The sequence below is a fragment of the Falco naumanni genome, chromosome 9, assembly GCF_017639655.2.
Source record: "Falco naumanni isolate bFalNau1 chromosome 9, bFalNau1.pat, whole genome shotgun sequence".
NCBI classification, from domain to species: Eukaryota; Metazoa; Chordata; class Aves; order Falconiformes; family Falconidae; genus Falco; species Falco naumanni.
Window position 1 is genome coordinate 49529470 of NC_054062.1, and position 25628 is coordinate 49555097.

Below are 25628 nucleotides of genomic sequence, written 5' to 3' on the forward strand. Positions count from 1 at the left end.
TTAATTTAAAGCAAACAAAATACAGACTTTTGTAACCTAGATGCTTTTTGGTTTCAGCTTTTTTTCTTGGTCCCTCTTCAGACCAAGCTCTGTGCCTGGTCTGACGCCATGTGTGCTGGCACTCTGACGCAGGGTGGAAGCAAATGAACAGGCGTTTTGTCCGGTGGGGCTTGGAGCCGCTAGCACCTCTAGAGCACCTTTTCAGTTTTGTTCACTAGTGGTTTGTTAATGCTTCGTTTCTTGTGTGCACAAAATACGCTGAGGTGTAGTTGCCTTTGTAGTTTAACGGAAACCGTAGCATTTTTTTTTTTACTTTTTCACCTAGGCTGCAAGTAATATCCCACTCGACTTTAAATATTCACAAATTACAAATGTACAGCTTAGGGATAGCACCCCCTGCAAGCCTGGATGGGAAACTGAATTCAGCAAGCTGTTTCCCAGCAGTGCAATTTTAGAAGCGAGCTGCACGCAGCAAGCCTGAACAGAGTTCCTACAGCACTTCTCCAAGGCTGCTGCAGGAAGCCGAGGCCATTCCTCGGCCGATGCCATCACAGTTTGCTGTAAGCATCACCCTTCTGCTGGCGGGGACAGGAGCAGGTCCCAGTGGCTGCTCACGTGCCAGAGGTACTGAAGGCAGACGCGAGGAAAACTTACCTGCTCTCTGCTGCAAAATTCAGAGGAGGGCACAGAGCGATCAGCGTTACAGTTTGTACCTCACAGTGCGTTCTCAGTGTCTTCAACTTAAAGCATTAGCCAGGTTGCAGCGAGAGCTCTTACCTTTCAGAAATTAAAGAAATTTTATCACTTTTTATTGAAAACTGCACTGAACGCTAAATGTCCACCTTTACAATAAACAAATACAATAACGGTAACACACTAAAACAAAACATACTTCTGATAGCCATTTGTTTTTATGTTTTTTGTTTTTTTTTTTCTTTCTGTTTGGGACAGCTTAAGATATTTTTTTTTTTTCGTCACAGAAACAGGAATGTACCCATACAAAGGCTCAAAATAGGCCATCTTTTTAAAAACAAAAAGGCGATGATTCACAAAAGACTATGAATATAACATGTAACTAGTTGATACAAATCTAATAGGATTTGTTAAAATCAGTCACATCTAATAACACATTTTGAAGTGTTCTTGTATAAAATATCACGTGAAGAAAAGAAGACTTTTATCAATGTCTAAAAAAGTGGGTTTTGTTCATAGACAGTCTGACAAGTTACCATAAAAAGTGTTTCCTGAGACATAAGGAAATGCAACATTATTCTTGAACCCTTTCCAGCTCAAGACTTTTTTTCCACTTGATAAAATAGCTGCAGATTTAAAACTGAGAAAATATATTTGAGTACAAATAGTGTGTGAAACTTAATACTTTCTTCTTTTTTTCTTTTTTTTTTCTTTTTTGTCTTTTTTTTTTTTTCTTGCATCATTGCAGGGAGGGCATAGGTGAATGCACAGCTACTTTATTCAGTGTATTGGGCAGAGAAGAGACTGGCAGTTTCTTTTTTCATTAGCCTGGGAGGGCAGCGGCTGTTACCGGGAGCCCTTTCTGCCCTCCCCATCCCACAGATCCCAGCTGGAATGGCTAGAACTTAAACCTGGCAGGAGAACTTCTGTTATATGTCACTGGCCCTGTAAGACTGCAAAAAGGATTATTATTACCATTGGGGTTTTTTTTCCACTTCTAAGCCAGTACTGATGCCTCCCATTAGAAGAGGTAACCAGATACAAGAGTAAGGAAAGGGCTGAAGCCACATAATGGTTTCCTCTAACATTTCTATGTTAACTCTGTAAAGATGGCTTAATGCAATGGTTTGGAAACAGGTGCAGAAGCCCTGTCCTTCCCAAGGAATTGAGGGGGAAAAAAAATATCTATTTTTATTCATGTGATTGATGCACAGATGAAGGAAACTTAACACACAATAACAGAAGTTGATCATCAATGTATCACATCCTAGTTTTCAGCGCTTCAGTAAGCAGGTGACTTCTTCAGGGCTTCTCCCCAGTCTTGACTGCTATCGCTTTGTCGTTAACACTGGAACATCAATGATGCGTCTGTCCAAAATCAACGTTACAAATTTCGTATCAAATTCTTTTTTTTTTAGTTTGTGTATAACTTCTTTTCCAATGTCTCTTGGTCCTAAGTTTATTGAATGATTTTTAAATTATCTGCTATTGCTCATTGGGATGTTCCCTGTTGTCCCCATGTTTTGTGGGCTGGTTAGGAGATGGAGCTTGGGAAGGATGTGCCACTGTGGGAAGATTGTGAGTAACAGGGATGCCTCCAGGAATGATGCCCTCCATAGCTGCCGGTATTCCTCCTGGTGCGACACTGACCATCCCAGGTGGATACCTGGGAGAGGGGACAGAGAGAGGCAAGTTTGTCACGTCAGAGCTGGCCACAGACAGCACAAATAGCACAACCACCGCTGCAGAGTCTGTGGAGAGACCGAGCAGCAAAGAGACTCCGCTTTTCTACTACAGCTGAGTTTGGTTTTTCTTTTAGACTACAAGGGAAAGCTCAATGTTAAATGTTAAACCAGTGCTGCTGCGTCTTGGGTAAATGTCCTCCACAGGACTGCATCTTGTTCTGTGCCTTCTAGCAGGTGGCTGAACCATAAGGAAACCTTTCTCTTTTGAAAAACTGGGTAAGGAATCCTCTGGAGTGCTCTGGGATGCTGGCATGCTGGCTTAAATCATCCCTGCACGTGAATACCTTTGAACACCTACACCCGGGTTGTAAATTTTCCCTCTCCAGAAGGCAGCTGCATCTTCCTCATGTAACCAGAGAGCGCAGCTGAAAAACGGGGTCGGATCTGGTTCATCTTCTTTTCTAAGGATGGGGTGAGTTACGCGTGTTCCAAGAAATTCCAAGAGTTTGAGAAAGAGAAGAAGGGATTTCTTGAGCTGTCCACAGGGAAGCCGTCACCTGGGGGCAATGTGACCATAACCCTCTGGAGGTCTCTTGGACACCCCAACCACCAGCACCTCCTGTGGCTGCCATCCCTGGAGGGAAAGGCGGAGGGGGAGCCGGGAGGGGAAGGAAGGTTTTACCTGAAGGTGCAGAGCTGACCCCTGTCAGCTTACCAGGGCAGCGGGGCCGCAGCTCCCCAGGGGCTTAGCAAGGATGAAGCACCCTGTGGCGGCAGCCAAGGCTTGTCCTTGGGGTGGTGGCATTGTCCCCATGCCTCAGAGCAGCTGGAGCAGGACCGAGGGGCCATGCCTGCCCCAGCTTCGGATGTTCCAGCCTGTGCACTCTGCGTGGGACCCGCAGGTTCTGAGCACGCAGGGCCATGGCACACGCGTTGCCGGGGGCCCTGACCTCCGAAGGCTCTGCGGCCGGCCGCGTGCCTGCCCGCCCCTGCCCTCTAATGCCACCCCATGTGTCCCGCAGGGGTTTTTCTATCTTGAGTATTCTTGGCAGCGGTGATATGGTGAAAGCTGCCCCTGTTCCAGCCGAGGCCTCGTGCCTTCGTGTCTCTTACCAGCGTGCTTTGAGCCATCCGAAGTGGAGCAGTAAGTAACCCTAATCTCAGGGATTTGGGTGGAAATTAGGCCACCTGACTACGGACCTATATTTGGAGCTTTCACCCTGGCTCATGACCCCGCGAGCTGGGCCGGGCTCCCTGCGGTCAGGGCACGGGCCGAAGCGGAGAGCAAACCTGCAGCCGCTACTTCGCTTTAAAAGCTGCATCCTGCGTGTCTGCAGGCCTGGGGGTCCTGCGGCTTACGGAGGCGCCGCAGCCGTAACTGCTGGCACACCCGAACGAAGGCAGCGTGAACAGGCGGCTTTATAAAGCCGTGGTTACATCAAGCAGCGGTGGTACTCCCCGCGGTGGGATCCCTGTTCCCCAGGGAGGGGGACTCCAGTCGCTGCCTGAGCCAACGTACCAGCGGTTACCGGGCCCCTGGGCGCTACAGCCGGGCCCCTAGAGCTACAGCCGGGCTCCTGGGTGCTACAGCCGGGCTCCTGGGTGCTACAGCCGGGCTCCTAGCGCTACAGCCGGGCCCCTGGGCGCTACAGCCGGGCCCCTAGAGCTACAGCCGGGCCCCTGGGCGCTACAGCTGGGCTCCTAGAGCTACAGCTGGGCCCCTGGGTGCTACAGCCGGGCTCCTAGTGCTACAGCCGGGCCCCTGGGCGCTACAGCCGGGCTCCTAGAGCTACAGCCGGGCCCCTGGGTGCTACAGCTGGGCTCCTAGTGCTACAGCCGGGCCCCTGGGCGCTACAGCCGGGCCCCTGGGTGCTACAGCCGGGCTCCTAGCGCTACAGCCGGGCTCCTAGTGCTACAGCCGGGCCCCTGGGCGCTACAGCCGGGCTCCTGGGTGCTACAGCCGGGCCCCTGGGCGCTACAGCCGGGCTCCTAGCGCTACAGCCGGGCTCCTAGAGCTACAGCCGGGCCCCTGGGCGCTACAGCCGGGCTCCTGGGCGCTACAGCCGGGCCCCTGGGCGCTACAGCCGGGCCCCTGGGCGCTACAGCCGGGCCCCTGGGTGCTACAGCCGGGCTCCTAGCGCTACAGCCGGGCCCCTGGGCGCTACAGCCGGGCTCCTAGAGCTACAGCCGGGCCCCTGGGTGCTACAGCCGGGCTCCTAGCGCTACAGCCAGGCCCCTGGGCGCTACAGCCGGGCCCGCGGGTGCAGCCCTCCCGTTCCCCGGCTCACCTGTACGTGGCGCCATTGAGCTCCGGATGAATCGCCTGCTGATCTATTACCGACCACGGAGCCGTTGTGACAAAGAATTCCTTGTTCACGCAGTTCCTTAGGCTTTCTGGGATGCGCCCTGGAGTTGGTAATAAAGGTAATTATGCGTCAGGTGGGTCCTAGCTTTATCACCCTCTAAAAAGCTACATTTTTTTTGCATGTCACTAGATTTGTTAGTGTAAAGGATGGGGGGGATGACACATCCCATACGCCTTGTTTCAGGAGGAGGTTTTGGCTGTCCCCAGGTGCACGTTGCAGCACAGTCTCTTACCCTCAGTCCCAACTCTGTTTCGGGAAGGGTGGTTCCTCTGAGTCCGCCAGGGATGAAGCTGTGCCTTCCACGGTAACCAGGAGGGCAATTTTTAGGACAAGAGAACCACCCATTTGCTGGAGTACTGTGACTGCCACCTTGGAGCAAGCTGAGTTACAGCAGGAGCTGGACACAGGTGCCTTCACTGCTTCGGGGTTTGGTTCTGGCATGCAGTTGGCTGTGGTCTGCACCACCGTTTGGGCAGCAATTATCGCTTCGCTGTCCTTTGCTTCCCACTTACACACACTAGTCTTTGCCACACTGCACAAGTGCCCCATTAATTAAAAAAAAAACAAAACAAAACCCCACAGAAACCACAAACGTGCTCAAATGCGGGTAAAGTTTTGTGTCTCAGCTCTTTTGCTGGGAATACAATCAGGGTTAGACCCCTTTCCCCAGTATTCTGCCAAGACACAACAGGGTGAAGCCCTGTCTGTGCCTCTCCTGGCTCCCGTTCCAGGCACACACACACGAGCTAACCCCAGCTTCTCCGCGGGGCTGGGTACCTGTGATCGCACGCCGTATTTCAGTAGCAGCAGCTTCTCTCATCTCTAGTGATGCTTGCTCGCTGTACCAAGCAGTGTGTGGAGTACAGATTAAATTAGGAGCATCTTTCAACGGGCCTTGAGCGAAACTGGGAGCAGGAGGAGAGGAAACAAAGATGACTCAAGATTTAAAGAGAGAATAAAAGATGTTATGAGTAGCAGAAGTTTTTGCGGCCTGTCCTCTGCACATGCAAGCCTCCTTTCCCGGCCCCTCACCTGCGGCACGGGGGCTGGAAGCAGCCAGACAGGGTCCTGCCAGCCCAAAATGGCCACAGAAGTGCTGGGGAGGAAGCACAGTTCCCGTGCATGGCACAACTGAAAACGCACCAAAAAAGAGCCAACAGGGCTGAACCCCCAACCTACTGGGTAGTTGGTCTTAATGCTTCCACAGGAATAAATGTCTGGGCGTGTCTCTGCAGCAGCACTGGGGATGCTGGCACAGGCTGTGGATCACCCAGCCCAGGGTGGGAGGAGGTGGGGGTTCACCCTTTATAGAAGCACACTTACTTTTTTTAAAAAAAGTTTCTGAAAACACAAGCAAACGGTCTTCAACGAGAGAAGTTGCATTCCCACTTACAACCAACCCCTTCCCAGCTAGCAGCAGCCTGCGGGCAAAAATGCCCAACATTCGACATGTTAAATTTGTTCTCATGGACTAATGAGCGTGGCTTTTTGTTTAACAAAAACCAGGCTGATTTCTTGTTTTATGCTCCTAGTGTCCCTTGGAACATCTGTCATCCCGGTGCCAGCCCACGAATGATGGATACCGCAAGGTGCCACAGCCTTTTCCCAAACCGGCAGGACCGTCCCCCAGCGCTGGCAGTGTGTGACAAGGCTCGTGGGTGTTGTGTGTCCCCTGGCCCCGCGAACTGGAGCTTTACCTAAATGGTTCAGACTCGTGCACATCAAGCGCAGCCCCTCGTATCCGTCCCTCCTTCAGGGCTTGAGTTAAGGCCTTCTCGTCCACCAGCCCCCCGCGCGCCGTGTTCACCAGGAACGCTCCCTGCCTCATCTGGCGGCGGCCGGGGAGAGAGAGATGAGGGTGAGCTCAGTGCAGTGACCCAACTCCTGTCCCGACGCAGCAGCAGGTGCCCTGGGGTGCCTCCAGCTGGGACTGCACCCCGCTTTTCAGGCTGAGTGGCTGTGCTCCTGCCCCAGAGCAGTCCCCACCGTGCTGCACGTGGGTTTTCTAGGGAAAGTCCAGCTCTGGCTGGTATCAGCAAACAAAACCCGCTCCTGCCATTGCCTCCCCACCACAGGCGCAGGGCACGCGTACCCGGCAGCATGCTACCCCTGGTAAGCACCGTGGGGAAACAGATGGGCTGGTGGGTGCAACCAGCTGTTTTGGAGGTAGCCCCTAGGCACTGAGGCGCTGGCTCACTGTGGCCACAACTGCAGAGGGACGCGTGGCCAGCAGTGATGTGCCGGGTTTGCCCGCTGAAGAGCAGAGCGCTCTCCTTGGTTGTGCATGCGAAGTGAATTACCTGCTTAATCGTGAAGTCGTTGATAAGGTGGTGGTTATGTTCGTTAAGGTTACAGTGCAACGAGACACAGTCGCTCTGATAGAGCAGGTCCTGGAGTGTGTAGACCCGCTGGACTCCCAGGGACCTCTCTATCCCATCCTGCAGGTACGGGTCATAAAAGATCACGTTGAAGCCAAACGCCTTGGCTCGGACTGCGACCGCCTGTGCAGTGCGACCTGTGTGTGAAGGGAAGAGAGGCAGTAATTTAACTGATTCCCACCTCCCTGGCTTCACACTGCTGAGCTGCCCCATGGCCTGATCCCCTAGCGTGGCTTGGGGACTGCCGTGGGTCCCCTGGGACCCCTTGGGCTCCCCAGACAGCCCCTGAAGGGATGCTGGCTGGAGGGGAGAACCCATGCCACCTTGCACAGGGAGGGCTGTGCTTGGCTCTAGCAAATGTCAGATGCTTATGTTAAAATTAAAAAAAAAAAAAAGCCAAACAAAGCGAAGGGTGAGGCCATTAGGCACCTGCCAGCTCGTGGCCATTTGAACATGTGGCACGATCCATGGCCATGCAGGTCCGGCAGGGAAGGCCCAGTGTGTGCCTTGGCCCCACCAACACGCAGCTCTGGACATCACAGAGAAACAATCCTCTGCGGTGCCATGTCTACCAAGAAAAGCCAAAAATGGAAGAAAAAGAGTGTCGCCTTTTCTAGACAACTTGCGATAGATTTTTCAGCCTCTCACTGAACGGCTGGTTAATTGGGCATGATGAAGGCAACTGTCGTGGCTTGGAAGCAAAGGGCTACTACGGCCGCTGTGCTGGGGAAGGACATGCAGCGCTGCTACAGACCCCCCCGGCCTGTCCCCGCCACAGGCTGTGCAAGCTCCACGTGCCCTGTGTGCCAGGTCTCAATTATTTATTTGTTAATTTTTCCAGCTAGCAGCAGCGTGGCAGCCCAGCGCGTGCCCGCTTAGTGGTGCACAGTGATGTCCCCCCGTGCATGCACACACCTGACGCCCTGCTGCTGCCCCAGAGAGGCATGGCTGAGCAGGGGACATCAGCCGTTTGCCTGCATGGACATCCAGCTGCCAGCACACAGCCAGGTACGCGCTGCCACCCTCACCCTCGCCCTGCCAGACAGACCTTGGCTAACCCCGACCTCCTGCTGGAACCTGACCCACCCGCCTTGCTCCAGTTTCCCCATTTAAACGTGCTCATATGCCAGCTTTTTTGCACTAATTAGCCCAGGGCTTTGCAGGACAACAGTGTGAAGCAAGTGGGGCAAACGGCTGTGGCACAGAAACCAAGTGGAGATGCTGCTGCGGCATTTGTGGTGCAGCTCCCGGCTGGCACAACCCCAACAGCGGCCACCCTCCAGCAGCCAGAACTGCTCCCTAAACCAGCACCTCGCCAAATCTCTGCTCACGATGCTGCCACTTTGCCTGCACCTGGCCATCAAGTGCTGGGTGAGCTTCAGCTGCCTGAACACACCTCCTGATCCCTCCTGATGGCTGGACTTCGCTCCCAGAAGGGATATCCAAGAGGGCTGTCAGCAGAGGTGCTGATGATCCCTCTGATGCTGAAACTCCCTATAGCTATGGGTGAACTGAAGACAAATTTTGTTTTCCACAGCCCTGCCCCATGCAGGGCAGAATGTCTCAGGAAGAGCCAGGCTGGTGTAGCTGTGGTTCAGGGACAGGTTTTTTTGGGAGAGGATGGCAGCACTACCAAATGTAGTCCCTCCTGGGGCACTGCTGGGTTTCACCAGTGTTTCTCCAAGGACTCAGCCAAGGCTCACAAAATGCAGCTCCTTCACCAAAAAAATCAGCATTAAGAGGTGGTTCTGGTTTTGAAAATGCTCATTTTAGGTCCTTCTCAGGGCAGCGAAGTGGTGCTGAGTCCTCCTTAGAGGCTGAACATGGGGCCAGCAGTGCTGCACGTGCTGCTCGCAGGCTGCCTGCCCTTCGCCCACCTACCGAAGCCGATGAGGCCGAGTGTCTCCCCCCTGATGCGGGCAGCACCGGAGGCCACCTCCCGGATCTGCTCCACGCTCTGCACCCGCGTGCCCTCCCGCAGTGCCTGGTAGAGCCACGTGTTCCGTCGGTAGAGGTTGAGGACGTGGCAGACGGTGGAGTCGGCCGTCTCCTCCACAGCGGCCGAGGGGATGTTGCAGACGGCGATCCCTGCAGAGGCAACACCACAAAGCACAACCATGGCTCAGGGGGGGCAGCCCCGGCCACCCACCCCACAGCAAAGCAGGGGGGCTCCTGGCACTTCATCTTCACATCACTCAGCCAGCCCATCCTTTTTTTTTTTTAAAGCATTTGGAGCAATGTTTGCTAAGGATGTGCCTGGTTTAGGTACAACTGCCTGAAATCTCTGCAAAAACCACAGTGACCTGTAATACTCAGGGGTCCCCTGCACTCCAGCGTCTCTCTAGGGTAAGGACAAGTGCAGATTTCAAGTGCAATAGCTATGCAGGAGTAACTCTAGCAGCAAAGGTTTGTTTTGCAATAGGAAGTCTTATTCTTGCTTACTTTAATGTACCTTCAAAGTGATTTAAATCATGCTGGCAGAAGTCACTCCTTTTCCACAAGAAGACTGTACAACTATTAAATTATTTAGGGATCAATAATTTGGTGCACTCAAGCAGGATGGTGTGCCAGGTTGGCATGGCAGGGTCAGCTTCCCCTTCCACCAACAAGCACCGAAACAGTCGACTCAAAACACCCCACAGCAAGGCTTGGGGTGATGGCGACCACCACGGCACGTGCACCATCAGTGCAGCCTCCACCACACACTCCGCAGGAAGAACCAATTGCTCCTGCTGCAAAATCTGGAGGCTTTCTCAGAATGTGGCAAGCGGAGGGGGCACAGCCACGCTGGAGCAGCTCCCCCACCCCAGCACTGCCGCTGCACGCCTGCCTGCCCTGGCGCGGGTTTGGTAACAGACTTTTTGCTCCTTTGCCACAAAAGGCTTATTTGAAACTGCTGTGTCCCTGCTGGGAGCTGCAAGTATTAAGTTCACTGGCAATGCCTCCCCGCTCGCTGCCCCGTCCAGGCTCTGGCTCGGTAACGTGTGTGAGGGGGTGCTGAACTGCACCTCTGTTCGGCAGAGCAGTTAAGCACACGCTTACATCCCACCAGATTCAAAGCAATTTAAACACACATATTAAAGATGGATGTGTATTCACGTGCTTTACTGGACTGGGGCCTTTGAGTAGAAACCATGGAAAAAGTAGGAGATAAAGACAGCGTAAGAGACTCAGAAAATCCCCTTCCACTGTGAGGGCCACTGATTCAAAGTCGAAAATCTGTTTCCCATCCCCCTGTCAATATCCCTGCTCCCAGGAGCTGCTTTTCTGTTTTCAAAACTGCTTTCCACCCCGTGGCTGTTTGAAAGACCTACAGAAAAACTGGCTGACTCTACAGGGTGGAAAACCCCACCCCAACTAACCCCTAAACCACTGCCCACCTCCTCTCCCTTTCAGGTGACAGGGCCATGATGCCCCGGTCCCCATGAGCTCTTAAAGCTGGTGCTGTCCCATTTTACATTCCCCATCGCTTCCACAGAGGGCAACTTTTGATTTACTTTGGGGATGTGGGTGCAGCCCAGAAACCATGCTGAGCGCCTGCCCAAGGCCCTAACGAAGCAGCAGGGAGGGTTTCCCAAGATGACCACCCGCTTCGGCACCAGGCAACAGCTCCTGCCCGTTTGTAGGCAGAGGCCGTGGCTGCTCGTGGGGGAAAAGAAGAGACAAGAAGGCTGGAGGGTGATGGGTGCACGTCCTGTCAGCCTGCAGCTCTGCTGAGCGTCCCCATCCCCAACCCTGCTGGCACTTGTCCCTTTTCTGCTGGACCACTTGCTTAATAGAGCTGGATGACACCAGACTGCCTTTCCCGTGAGCTTCTTACCCTGTTATTTGCCCTCGTGCCCCCAGGAGCAGGAGCTGCCAGCACCAGGGGGTTAAATACCCACAGTGGATAGTTCAACACCAGCACCTTGTTCTGGGGGTGTCTTCTGGGCCAGACCTGGTCCCACAGGTGGCCACTGGTGCGTGGCCAGGCACCGTGTTTAGGCACTGGTCATTCATTTATTGACTGCACAGTTTAAAAACTACCTTATGGAAAGCAATACCAATTAAACTTTACGCTACATTTGTGGGTAGTCATTACATTTTCTACTCGAAACCACATCATTTGGCCACCCAATTTGCCAAGTATAAAAAGAAGGATTATACTGCAGTATCCCATTACTTTAGTCGTTATATTTTCCCCTTCTTGATGTTCAAAGCCTCAGAACACTGTTATAATGGATAATAACAATAAGAGTTAAAAACGTGAAGAAACCATTACATCGAGAAGACATTGTTCTCCTCTCAAAAAAAAAAATAATTCACTATATTGAGAATTGCTTTTTTAGGAATGACTATTTGAAACTCTCTTATCGCAATTATCTTTGTAAAATGGCTCACGTGAAATGGCTGTTATTCTTCACTTCCCCAGAGATAACCTTTAATACAAGATATCCTAAACACTATTGTAGGACTGCTTGATAGACTGAATCTTGGGATCAGATGATCAAAACCGATTGTAACTCAGCTGCTAAAATCACTGATACAATTAAGCTTCCGCAGCTGTGGGTGTGCAGCCAAAGGCCTCTGACCATCCCAACCAGAACAGAAATCCGGTGTCCCCAGCACTGTGACAGCCATGCAACGCAGCCTGCACGCACCCCTGACCCCAGAAAAATCCCACATAAGGGACATAAGGGCTCCTTTCTGACAACGTGATCCATGTATTTTGGCAGTCCATGTATCATGGACCCACGGTAAATGTCTTTTTCAAGTTCCTGAGGCACCGTTGATGAGATGGCAAAGGAGGCAACAGCAACCCAACGCACAATTCCTGCTCTACCATCTGACACGTTGCCTTCCCAGCAGTGTGGGCATGACTCTGAGAACCAGATCAGATCAAGAGACTGATCTTGCTTAACAAAATATAATAAAACACCCTTCCTCCAATTTTTCTAGGGCTAGATCAACTCTCCTGTGCCAGAAATAGAACAGCCATACAAATATCCTTGAGTACAACCGGGCACCTGGAACCAGGGACAGCTTAGGAATGAAGGATTCAGATAGGGCAGTTTTAACACAGTATGAGCCTAAAAGCTGCCTTCTAAAACTTCTAAAACCACACCAGTTTTCTTGTCATAATATTCTCTACATGAAAAAAAAATGTGAACAGCACCTGTAGTTTTAGGGGCTGAATTAAGGCCCCTTGGAGGCCCTGCCTGCAAGCCCGCATTGCAAGCACACCCCTAGGGAAAGCAGCAGGTATTTGTGCTGATTTTAAAGACTTGGAAGGACACGGGAGGGAATCAGGGTGCAGAGCTGAGACCTACCAAGCTCCCCCGCAGCTTTGATGTCAATGTTGTCGTAGCCACTGCCTATTCGAACAATGACCCTTAAGGCCTTGAACTTCTCTAGATCTTCTCGAGTCAGCGTGATGGTGTGGTACATCATCGCCCCAACAGCTTCATTTAATACCTGGAACAGAATAGAGACATTAAGAGCCACCACGACACCCGGAGGGGAAAGCTACAGCTCCCGAATCAGAATATTAGTGAATTGTACATTTGCACTGCTGACCCCAGATTTGACTATCTGACCCAGGCACGGTGCAAGCTGACACTTCAAGGTGTCACTAAAACCATTAGGGGTGTCACCTACTGACTCCGAGGCCATTCCCTTTGGAAATGGATTGGACAGGTATCTGAAAATTATCATGTTACGTCTGAGAAGACAAGACAAAGGAAAACCAAGCCTGTCGCTCACCCAGACCCTTTTCCAGGTGGTTATCTGCTAATCCTTCTACTTCCAACCCTTTAAAAAGGAATTAGGTTTTATGGCAGTATCTATTGGTTTTGGACATGACTCTGTGTCACTTGTAACTCCCTGACCTTCTTTTGCATGTTGGAAGCTCAAGTACCTGTCACACTGTTCACATTAACCTTTTCTGTATGTTTTCCGGAGTACCTAAAAAAATCTGCGTGAGGCTTTGCAGTCACATAAGGCTGTACTTCGTCCCCTTCAATGAAGATTCAAACCTCTATTAGTGCTCACCATAAGCTACCTCAGTGCTCTGGAAACCCAAGACCTATGTAAATTCTCCAAGACTGGCTCACCTATCATCTATTAATGTCGCACAAACCCCTCCATCCTCCTTCCCCCACATTCAGTAGTTGAAGCACTGCAAAGCTCAGCAGTGATGCTATTTGTCGTTCTCTTCCCTCGATTCTGGAAGCGATTTCTGATAACTTCAAACCTCACTGGGATTATCTAAATGTGCACAAAGAATACTTTTAAAAGCAAGTAGTTGAGCTTCCAAGCAGAAACACCGATCCACACTGCACATATCTGCCTACATGCTGCCCCAACCTCACTTACTCCTTGCTGGGGAGAAATGAGCTGCTGGAGGTGCAGCCAGCACCCGAGGAGACCCATCAGCAGTGTGGGATGGTGTTAGCAAAGCCAGAGCAACTGTGCCGCACCCTGGGGAAGCGCAGAGTGTTGTCACTCCTGCACTGAGCAAGCGGACTTCCAAAAAAAATGAGAAACATTAATAATATTGAGGTAAAAAACCTGATGCACAGAGATAAGGTGACTTTTTTTGTGTTGTTCCCCCCCCCAATAACATCTGGCTTCTAAAACAGCCTCGAATTTTAATCTGCAGCGACTTCTGTTGATGTTATCTGCTGATTGACTCGAAGTGCAGCTGGGTACACATTTTGCTCAAGAACTGGAAGAGAAGGCTGGAGCCCACCGGCCCCCAGCCTGGCCCCCCCATGCCCTCGCAGCTCACGTTACCTTCTCGTGAATCTCCTGAGTTGATTGTGCGTCACAGAATGCAACCGTCGCCAAGTCCTTCAGAATGGGCATCTCCACCGTACAGTCCCTCCCGTCCAGCAGTGCCACCAGGGGCCGGGGGTGCATGGGGCCGTTCATGATTTGAGGGCGAATACCTGCAAGCAGAAGGAGCGCAGTTTTTACACCGGCAGCAGTCGGAAGGTTCCCCTGGAGCAGCGGTACCTGTGTGTGTTCCTGTGTCAGGTGAGGGGCAGCGGTACCTGGTTTTGGGTTGTACAACAAATTTCAGGGATGATGGCAACACAGTGCAAAGCTGAGCACAAGGTCCAGATTCCTCTCTGGGAGTAGGGCTGCGGTTTTGCCCTGGCTGGAGAGAAAACGCAGCGAGGCTTGCTCCCAGGACAGGGATGGACGACCCCGTTTCAGCCACTGGTGACTTTATGGGGGTGTATCCCCACTCTGCCGATCCTCACCGACACAGGCCACCTTTCAATCTAACCACATACACCAGAGCTGCCGGCCTCTTAAACCGTTTTGTTTAGCACCTTAGGAGTGAACCCCAAGCCAGCAGTCATTTTTACCCCTCCCTGCCTGCAGGAGGGCCAAGGTTTTGTTCCACAGATGTACACTGGCACTTGGTCTGTTTTTTTAAGGAATGACTTTACCACTTTGACCACCTCAGAAAGACAAGTCCAAACAGATATCCACTAAAAAAAAAAAAAAAAGGATTACTGGAAAACCACACAAAAAGCAGGACAAAGAAGATCTCTTTAGCACATAGGCTTATATTCTATTACCAGCTACCAAAAGGCTTCAAGGTGGGAGAACAGTGAAGCTCAGCTTACTTTGTAAAACCAAACCTGGTCTCTCCCCATATCCCGCAGGATGCTCCGGGATGTGCGGCTGGAGCCAGTGTGAAGGACCGTGTGTAACAGGATGACATGGCCGCAGACCCTGCTCAGCCATGGCAGCAAGTGCTCTCGTGCCAGTGCAGGACACCGCTCCTCTCCCACTTACACCTCGCCACAGGCTGCTCCCTTGAAACTATTTGTATTCCGGGGTCCGTTGAGCTGTGCTGCATTTTTCTCATTTCTCATTCACATGTTCTCCAGGCTGAGGTGAGGAAAGGAAAGATCACCACCAAGGGCTGCAGAAGGCTGGGTTTTATATCCTATTTATTGCTCTGCCAGGGATTAACCAGTTCACAGAATCACAGAGTGGTCAGGGTTGGAAGGTACCTCTGGAGATCATCTAGTCTGACCCCCTGCTACAGCACGTTCACCTAGAGCAGGTCGCACAGAATCGCATTCATTTCTGGACAAGCCACTTAGAAATTTCTGTACCTCCCTTCACCACTCAAAAGGGCATTTACTACATTAGGACCGTACAAAATATCTCAATTAACTTTTTTGGCTACCCAGGTGGTTTCTGGGAAAAACATAGGTGCAGGGAGCTGGGGCTCTGGGCACAAAGTATTTTATTTCTGCTGCTGCCACCATGAGATGACCCAGCCTGAAGGGTCTGGGTTGGAACCTTCACACCGTGCGTAAGCAGCCCCAGCATCGCCTCTCTCCTTACCAACCCCCTTCTGCACGGGAACCTTCCAGGGCTACCAGCCAACATCTGTCTCACCTTTAAGCACAGTGGTTGTGTGATCCTTTTATTGAGGGGCTAACAGACACAGTAAATGCCTTCACTCCCTCTGGATCGGTGTTTTCCCCCGCCACACTACATCACCAGTATCACCACGTACTCGCAGTGAACCTGCTGATGCTGGTGAGCTGGGCAAGCACAGGGCTTGACTGAGGAAAACTGCCAAGTTGTTTTGGGGTATTTTGCAGGGGTCAAACATTGCATGTGGAGTATTACAGAAAAAATGCTTCTGCCTGTGGCACTGTTTGAGTAAGTGGGACTAAAGCCGAGAGCGGGAGGCTCCTTCACTGGCCCTTGTGCGCAGGGCTGGGTACTGCTCCAGCCCTCTGGAATGCGGTCAACCCCAGGAATCCTGTCACTGCAGCCCCATGTGCCAGAGAAGTGACAATGAGATAAAGAAACTAATGAGAAGAGCAACGCACCGATTTCTTTTTTTTTTTTTTTTTTTTTTTAAGGCAAAACTAAATGTGCCTTTTTGTCCAGATTGCTGTCACATAAAGTATTAGCAAGATCTCCACCAGCTGATGCGTATGTGACAGACACAGGCGCTACAGGCCAAAGCGATGCTTCCTAGACTGTGCTGGCACCAAGAGCATCACCCTGGGGAGGTATCTGTACTGCTGCGTCCTAAAACTCAGAATAGCACATAGTTACATATATTTTACATGAGAAAAAATGACCCCATGGAAACAGGCAGGTTTAATGCAGTGGGTTTAACAGCTCTCCATTCCTATTTTATTGAATCTGCTTTAAGAAATGAAGAAACAACCAACCCAGCAGACCTGACTGAAGCTTTTCAGCATTACATGTGAACATTTTTGGAATAGGTCCTTCTCTCTGTCTTTCCTACCAAGCTCTCCATTAGCATGTACTGGAAGCAATGCGTTTTGTTTGCATGCATTTCATCCAGATGGAAGTGCAACTGTGTCAGTAGGCAGGGTAGAGAGCCGAGACGATTTGGATAACTGAAAGAAGCTTGCCATAAGCAGATAAGCAAGAATAAAAACATGTACAAATCTCAGAGCGCTTACACAATCCTTGTGTGAAGCACTATACTGCAGCTAGATTATTTTCTCAGGTTAACAAGCGAGTGAATTATAACACTGACTTAAACGCTTACTAACATGTATGATCTCCAAGGCTTAGAGCATCACCTATCAGCCTCACGCTGCAACTGTAAATAACAAGGAATCGGATGCAGCGGCAAGGTGGCCGTGGCAGTCCCTGCTTCGGCGGCCACCATCCCTGTCCTCACACCACCCAGCATCTGGACAAGCTGAGCTCTTGAGCTTGGTGCTCACCAGGGACCAGGACCAGCCTCAGGCAGAGCAGCATGCACACGGAGGCTGGTGGCGGCTGCCTGCAAGCACGGCACATGGAAAATGAAACCACGGGTTAGCTGAAACTTTGACATTTAATCTGAGCCCCAAAATAACGGTTTTATTATGCAGCCATTATATAAGCTTCTTTGAAAGTCAAACGAAACACAGCTTTTTTTTTTTTTTTTTTTTTTTTTGAAACAGCATCTGTGTCTTTGCCCAGGATTAGGGATGTAATTGTGCATGATGACACAGGCTTCTTAGGCATTTCACCCTCACCCGCACACAGAAGTGCAGTTGCCGAGGTTGAATGCTGGCTGGAAAGAGCGAGGTAGCCAGAGGAACGTCTCTCCCTTCTCCTACTTCAATGAGGGAATTTACTTCAGCTTGACAAGGAAAGTTTTGAAGCACATCAGTATGAGATGAAGTGCATAATGTATGGAAATTAGGTTTTAATGAAAACCATTGACAGATTTGCAACTTAAACTGTGGTATATAGTCCTCACCTGCCTTTCCACCACCCTGCACCTATTCTTCACCGTCCTACCTCTGGCACAAACACATTCAAACCAAAAAATGTGGGCTGACAAAACCAAGCTAAACTCAGCCCGCTTTTCTTTTTACCCAAGCTCATACAGCATGTTTGTTCTGCGTGCGACTGCTTCATTAAGAACGAGGTATGCCATGGATCAGAAAGTAATTAAACAGCCAGACACCTCCCCTAAATTCTGATAAAACACTGCAGCCATTAACCCCTTCACTCTGCCACGCACTGCAAAACCAGGGGGCTGCCTCCGCCGAGGGGTACGATGCTGTGCAATCCAAGACCGTCGCTGCCCGCCCCCCACAGGCAGCAGAACCAGTGGGGGGGGGGGGGGGGGAGGGGAGGGGGCGGCGCAGGCAGGAGAGGCAGCAGACCATCTCTCCTTGGGGCTGGGGTGGGATCAGTTCTCCCTCCCAACCGCCTCACGAATTTGGCGGCTCCACCGCCATCTGAAGCTGGTTTTGCCAATAAACCCCCAGCCATTCTTGCAAAGTCATGGCAAGTATTGTTCGATATGTTTGGGGGTTTTTTAGGCGTTTTCAGCTGCCCGCGGACCCTCATGAGCATTGCGGGGAGAGCTTGCTAAGGAAGAGGGAGAGGAGGAAAGGTTCATGGAAGAAAAAAAAAGAAAGGTTTTGCAGTCACGCTGAGAACTCAAACTCCACCCCGGCTCACAGGCAGCTCCGCTTGTTGCACGCAGCCCCGCGTATAAAGTGCTTTTGTTTCATTTTTAATACACAAAGCCTGCTTGTCCTCTTCTGCCGCTCCTCCCCTTTGCCACCCACTTGTATCCGATCCCAATGGCACCCCTGCCAAGAGAATTAGGGAGTGCTCCTTGGTAAATGGCAGCCTTTGTGTGACCGCAAGACGGCTGGTACTATCTCACAGAAACAAAAGCAGAAGCCATTTGCCTAATTCTTATTAATCTCAGTTGCCTACGCCACGCAGCAATAAAAAAAAATAATAAAAAAAAAATAAAAAAGGCTTTAAACATGTTCACTTGCAGTATATAAAAGTGCATCAAGAAGCGATCCTGACACTCGCCTGAATTACCCGTTCACAACAAAGTAGCTACAGTTTTACAGTCAACTACACACTTTATTAAACAAACAGAAAAGAAACAGGAAATTTCCCCTTGCCTGGAAAATGTTGCCTCCACATTCTTCTTCTTATTAAAAACCACACATGGCAGTGGAGGAGGAGGGAGGGAGGAGGAGGAGGGGGGGGGAACCCACACACGATAAAATACTACCACTTTTCAGTGCGTTGCCTCTCCTTTCGTCTACGAGGGGGTATCTTCAAACAAGCAATCCCACGGCCCACAGCTGCAACATCTCAAGACAAATGTCTCTTTGAACACGGAGGGAAAAGAAAAGGCTTTTGTCCTGAGCCACAGAAGAATAGTCTGAAATTGCGAGAGGAGTTACAGTCACCTCTGCGCGGCTCCCAACTCTTCAGAGCACTCCCTCCAGACTTTGCTGAAGCTTTTAACTAATCGTAGTTCTTTCCCAGCCCTTGAATAAAATCATGTGAGTGCCAGCCAAAAAATCTTATGCTATGCACACTAAAGGGTTTGTATATGTCACAGTTGCTTTTTCCCCTTCCACTCCCCTCCTCCTATTGACTTGCACATACAGCGGTTTTTTTTTTTTTTTTTGGAGTTGTCTCAAATGGATTTAATCTGTGCCACGCTGTGTTTTATGTTTGTTTGGGTTTTTTTGTGTGGTTTTTTTTAACTTAAAAATGAAACATGCCTTTCCATGCAGAGTATATTGAACAAGGCTCCAGAAACAGGCTGATAGCCTTTAGCAGCAGCAGCAGCAGCACGAAAACAAACACAAAGCACTGGGGGAAAGCAGGGCTGTGCTGATCTCATCTAGCATCCAGAAACGAAGGGCCAAATTCTTTCTTGGTGTCCACACCAACTGCTTTTCAGCATCGAAATCCCACTCGCTTGCTGGCAAGATTCACGTCTTCTTAGAGATGCCCATCTCATCCTGACCAGTTTGTCCCAAACAGGTAAAAGCAGCCCTGTATCATTGTCATCCCAGTCCCACACTCCTGGGAAGGGCTGCTGCGGGACAGGGTGAAGGAGGGGAGGTTGTACCTGTGCAATGCCCCATCCCCAGAGCACGCAGTGGCTCACGGCTTGGAGCAGTTGGCTTTTTCTCTTTCTAGTCGCCATCACCATTGCCAGTGGCAGCAACAGCTGGAGACAATCCTCATCCAAGAAAAAAAATCTGCATCTCACTCCCACTTAATAGTGTTAGTGCTGCATCTTACTATTTGTCATTCCCTGGCTAGAGAGCAGTGCAAGTTAGTTAACAGAAGGATCTAGGTGGCCTTTCTGCAAACTACCCCAGATCCATCAAACTGATTTTCAGCCATGGAAGCCAAAGCTGAACCAGAGCACTGCCACTGCACCAGTGGTACCGACTACAGTGCTTCAGCTGGGAGAAATGCAGTCCCTGGGGAAATCTGTCAGCAGCAAGGTTAGCCTGTGCAGACCTGTGTTTCTCCATCACCAGTTCACCACCATCCCACTGGTTCAAACAGCATCATCCTTCCCCTCTGCAGACCGGGGGTCTGGACCATCCAGAGCTGGTCCCAGGGAAACACTCAGGACAAATGGGCAGCAGTTCATAGGCACGGGCAGGCCTCTAACAGACAAGGGTCCTGCTGACCCTGTTGGATGCTTATGGATGCCCAGGAAGGTCCTGGAATTAGAGGATGGGATCAGGAATAGGAAGAACAAATGTTTGTTACCTGAAGCTGATGCTGACTTGTAATATAAACATTAAAAGACCTGTCAGCCCCCCTAAAATCCAGTCTCCGAGTACAAGACAAGGGGAATTAGGCACATTTTTCTCTTGAACTTACATTGCCATTGCTTGAGCACTTCAAATTTTCTGCAGATCACTGTCCTATCCATCACCCCTTCATTACAAGGCAGAAAGCCGGGGTCTCCCAGTGCCTTTCTGAGGTGGCTCGGGGTCCCCACTCCCTGTTGGCCCTGGGCCATGCTCTCCGTGGGCTGTAAACCAGCGCTGACCCTGCTTCAGGGGTGTGTGGAGGGGAAGCCCGTGGGAAGGCATCTCTGTGTGTCACAGGTAAGACATGGGGTGGGGATTTCAAACTGTAGCAGAAAGGTGTAAGCGAGTTGTGAAGGTGCCATCGAAGAAGTGCTGAAGGAAGGTTTCTTGTGAGGATGGGGATGTTTTTGCAAAGCACTGTGATGCTGCAGGACCGAGAGGACCACCCTCCCCTACTGCAGTGTACTCACACGTGATGCTCTTTCTTTCACTTAACCTTTCCTGTTAATAAATGCTTCTTATAATAAATGCATATGCAAAAATGAAATACAGTCTTATCTTGCAGTCAGGGGAAAGAAAGAAACAAACAGATATTGTTATTTGTAATTGTAAATACTCTGGAGGCACTTGGCACTGTACAGACAGAAGCCACACAAATACACAGCCGGTTTAGAAAGTGACATCAAGTATCTTTTTTATAAACAATCAAGGCATGCTTTTTTTTTTTTCTTTTAAGCCAGGATCCTACCAAGGAAAGACTGAAAAATCTTCTCATTTAGAGAAGACCTGGGTGTTTGAACCCATGTCCATAATGCAGCTGGAGCTGAGGGGCTCCACGCTTGCAGCCAGGGCTGCCATGGGGAAGGAGGATGATGGCAAAGCAGAGGCGACTTCCAGCCCACTGGGAAAACCCACAGGACCATGGCCACCACCCCCAGCAAGGGAAATCACACTTCAGAGAAACTCCCAAGCCCCAGAAAGATGGGCAAAAAGGCAGGAAGGTTCATCCTTCCCCGTGAGGGGCAGGGTCCCTGCTAGAGAAGGAAAACCTCATACCTGCCATGGTGAAGAGCCTGGGCCAACTCTTGACCTCTCCAGCATGTTTCCTGCCATCAGCACACAAGCGTAAATGGCTTTTTTCCAGTTCCCTTTTCAGATAACTTTTCAGGACTTCCTTTAAGAATGTATTTTTAAAAATGCATCCGAAATTTCCATATAAAACAATGTCCTTACTAGGTGATACAAACACTGTAATTACAGTCCCCAGCTGAATTACAGAAGCAGACAGCAACCACAAAAAAATCCTCAGTAAAAATACGGGGAGTATATATACATGATATTTTCTTACTCTTATTTGAATATCTGTAGATACACACACCAGAAACAGAGATACCTCTTCACCTCCTTTTGTGTACCCCCATTAAAGCACCGAGATAGGCATAAGATGCCACAGGGATGCAGTCTTGGGTCAGGAAAGCCAAACACAAACTTTGCAAAACTCTGGAGCACTCTCCATCTACAAAATAATCTCTGGACTGAATTAAATCTCATCCAGGAGCTCTCTAGATACAGCCACAAGTATAGAAACTGCTGGAATATAATAAAAAAAGTAATAGAATAGTACTATGTAGCCTCTGCTGTATACCTGCCTTACCCAATCGTCGGTGTTTTGGTTATTCCCAGGGGGCTAGGTTGGTAAATCTGGGTCTACGAACGCCAGCCTGTGACCTTCTGCCCCAGCTCACAGGAGGGTTAACAGGAGCGACTTCAAGAGGAGCTAAGCAAGGCCTTAGGGTGACACTCGTAACGGCCATGCAACACGACAGGAGACAGAGGGTGCCCGAGAACCTTGGGGGACCCCAAGAAGCAGGAGTGCAGAGATGGGATGAATGGATGGGATGGCGAGTCTGGGGAGGCAGTGGGAGCTGCCAGGGCACGTGAGAGAGATGGCAGAGCAGATGGGAGAGGCCATATGGGGTGGTGAGGGATGCTACCAAGAAAGCTAAAAGAAGCACCTGAGAGAAAAAATGCTTGCTCAAAGGAGCTCCGTTTCTTGTATTCCTTTTGTTTTTTGAGAGGGATAGGAAAAGAAAGGGAAAAACCCAGTTAGGCTTTGTACTGTGGTTATGATTCAGACACCATATGGACTCTCAAACTGTCCCACTGCCCAGGGCTGAGCTTTGCAGCTGCTATTAAAACCATTATGGAGAAGGCAGCAAAAACCTCAACAAATTCTCCTCGAACATGCTCCATTACCAAACCCAGTGCTGAAAACAAACTGTATTTGTAGTGCTTAGTGGATGGCTTTCTTAACATTATGCAGAAACCTGAAAAAAATACTTTCTCTCCAGTGTGGTCACTTCAGCTGCAGTATAAACTCTTTACGTTTCATATGCGTGATGCTCATCTCTGAGACACACATTCCAGCCATATGGCATCATGCGGGAGGGATGACATCCCAACATCAGCTCTCCTTTGGGTCCCTCCCTATTCTCTTTATCCATTTATCTTTTCCCTTCTATCGAAATGGAAACAACCTACATTGTTGTTTCCTACAACCTACAGCAGTAAAAAAACCAAATTAGATCCTCCAGGAAACAGACAGCATTCATTGTTGGTTTTTTTTTTTTTTTAAAAAAAAAAAAAACCCAAGGAGAACGATGCTGATGCTTTACATGAGGGTGTAGGGGAGAGCCGCTGATAGTAGCCATCTGGGCAGGAGGCTGCTTGGACTTCAAATCACCCCAAGCAATTCAGAGGCTGTAAAGACATTTTGGAAGATGAGATGTAAAAGTCAAAGCTAAAGATGAGCCTGCCGACCAGCATAGACAGACAGCCCTGGCAGTGGGACAGCCTGACACACCTGAGACCACCTGAGACCAGCACCAGGGCTGCTGACAACATACCAGGGCTGCTGACAACATACCAGCACTGCAGGATGCAAGCTGAGTTTTATCACATAGAGGGACAACTGACAGCCCTGTGGTTTAGACTGGACATTTCCTTTGAATTAAAAAAAAAAAAAAAAAAAAAAAAGGTAATCCATCAAAGCAAGCACCTAGATTCAGCTTTTAGGAAGCAAGGGGCTCAATCACATGAGCTCTCTGTGTGCCACCAGCACCTTTTAAACTTGTGTTTGCACATTGATAGCCAGTGATTCTGAGTGGAAAGCAAAAGGCTGCATTGTGAGATACTTGCAGGAATTAAATTACACTGGCGTTAAGCACTGACATTAGTCTTTCCCATTATGCTGGACAAAAAGTGCTACCAATCTTTTAGGCAAGATATACATAGGGCTTTCTATATGCTGCTCTGCTTTGCTGCTGGAGGTTTTCTGTAGATCTCAGGAGAAGGTCAAGATGGCATCAGGAGCTTCTGTGCTGGGGAGGACAGTGGTTGCCATTCACTGTTGGCTTACGGTGTTCCCTGTAACTGATGCTCCTACTGCCCAGATGAGCAAGCTAGAGAGACAGGGCTGCTTTGCTGGGGCAGGAGCCTGGGCAGCCTTTTGAAAGATAAATACTCATCTCCACATCCACCTGCTGTCATCTCAAGTCATTTGTTCACAGTAAGAAGGGATATCAACCCACCAAAGATCCAACCCAGGCTTTACCTAACGCTCTTTCCACAAGGGCAATGTGGGAGCCTTCAGTCAGAGCCCAGCTCGACTTTAAAACCCTCCTCAAACCAACCTCTGGCCAAGTGCAAAGTGCCCAAAAGGGCTGGCAGCTGCCTCCACTCCTACAAATGCTGCGGGATCGGCCGTGGGCTGCAGCAGGAGCTGTGACCACCCAGGGAGCACCTAAGGCCCTGGCCTGGGTGAAGGATGGATCCAATATTAAAATCTACCTGGACACCTCCAGTGCCTTCACTGAAAGCCATAAAAGGTGCAAAACCTTCAAGCCACAAGCAGTGAGTGATGCCATTTGCAGTGACGTGCACCAGCGGAAAGAGAAGGATGTGGGTTGTCCCTGAGCTCTGTGAGCCACACAGCTCCCGGGGGCTTTTCCATAGCTTGAGTGACGCTTGCTAGCTACCAAAGGAAAAAAGACTGAGAGCTCACTCCATAACCCCCAGGTCTTGCCAAGGCCTCATCCCTTGTAAGACCTATTAAAATAGCTCCTGGGCGTTTGCCAAGTGCACAAGCCCAGCTGGAACCGTCTGTTCAGCGACCCCATTGCAAGGTCATCCCTTCTGGAGACCGAAAAAGCCACTGTTCAACCTACGATGTGAAACGTTTCTGCTGAGGGCTCTGGACCTTAGATAACTTTCTCCCTTCCTATTGCTGCTCCTGGCCACGTCCCCATTCTCAGATCCCCAGCCCTCTTTCACAGTGAAGATCAAACGAAGGAAACTTCTGCGTGGAAAGGAAGCCCAACCACCACCACATTTCCAGCTTTTCTGCAGCACATTCACAGCCAGTACAAGGTTCCCGCTTTTTTTTTGTCCTATTTTTTTATGTCTCTTGTTTTCCATTTCTTTCCCCGTCCCAGCCTGTACCCGGAGCCCCCCCCCCCGTACTCTCCCATCACTCTGAGGAATTTGAGACCAATTCTGCTTAGTGCAGAAAGGATGGCAAAATGGAAATATATGAGCAAGGGGATAACCCTGGAAGGTCCTGGGAGGTGCTGAATGCCTGCAAATCCCACTCATTTCCCTAAGATAAACACTCTCACTTCCCTGTAGCACCGGATCATAACTAAGCGAGAAAAAAACCCCTAAATACTCACACTCAAAAGCACTTAACTACAACCTACTTGCTATTAAAGTTGATTTACTTTTACAACGAATGCTTTACAAGTGTATCGTAGGATTTTATCACAGTAACACTAAAAAAAGAAAAAAAAAAAGGCACACATTGAATTCCTGTTGATATATAAAGCAGCCTAGAAACGTAAAAACACAGCAAACAAAACTTTGGGCTCAGCAGCGACCACCAAAACCCACCAGCTCTCCGAGGATTAGCAAACAAAATCTGTCCTCTGCTGCTTCTGCAGCTGCAGGCATGTCCCCAGCCCGGGCGGCAGGTCCCCCGGCACGCTCCCCAAAGGCAGGGTGCTCATTCCCGAGTTCCCCAGCTCCTGGCCCTTCTGCTCTCACCCAGGGAACTCACTGAGACACCAGGAAACCCACCACGGTTGAGGTCAACCCTCAAGCGCATATTTCAGCTTAGCATGTATTTCAGCGCGTGCTGTCCTTAACAGAAGCGCTTTCTTGGACTGGGCTGACATCCCCTCGAGGTGCATTATTAATTATTTGCCAGCCAAGAAGGTGCACTGTCATGGGAGATGAAGAAGAGGATTGCACCACACAGCACAGGCAAATGAGAACTGATTTTTTTATCCTTCAGAGGAACAGTTTACAGAGGGAGGCTGCCTTGTGGGTCCTCCCAGCTACAGAGAG

The 25628-nt window shown here is 50.1% G+C and overlaps 1 protein-coding gene across 4 annotated transcripts in view; it reads right to left on the reverse strand.

Moving 5' to 3' along the window:
* Positions 1 to 792: 792 nt before the first annotated feature.
* CTBP2 (C-terminal binding protein 2) overlaps positions 793 to 25628 on the reverse strand; it is a 319500-nt gene continuing 294664 nt past the window's right edge. For all 4 annotated transcript variants that reach the window (XM_040607556.1, XM_040607557.1, XM_040607554.1 and 1 more), the window contains 8 exons: positions 13897 to 14051; positions 12432 to 12576; positions 9004 to 9210; positions 7045 to 7259; positions 6442 to 6572; positions 5522 to 5649; positions 4667 to 4784; positions 793 to 2359 (listed from right to left, as the gene is read on the reverse strand). In XM_040607556.1, coding sequence (XP_040463490.1) covers positions 2179 to 2359; positions 4667 to 4784; positions 5522 to 5649; positions 6442 to 6572; positions 7045 to 7259; positions 9004 to 9210; positions 12432 to 12576; positions 13897 to 14051 — 1280 coding nt within the window. In that variant the 3' untranslated portion in view covers positions 793 to 2178. The remainder of the gene's footprint in view (positions 2360 to 4666; positions 4785 to 5521; positions 5650 to 6441; positions 6573 to 7044; positions 7260 to 9003; positions 9211 to 12431; positions 12577 to 13896; positions 14052 to 25628) is intronic.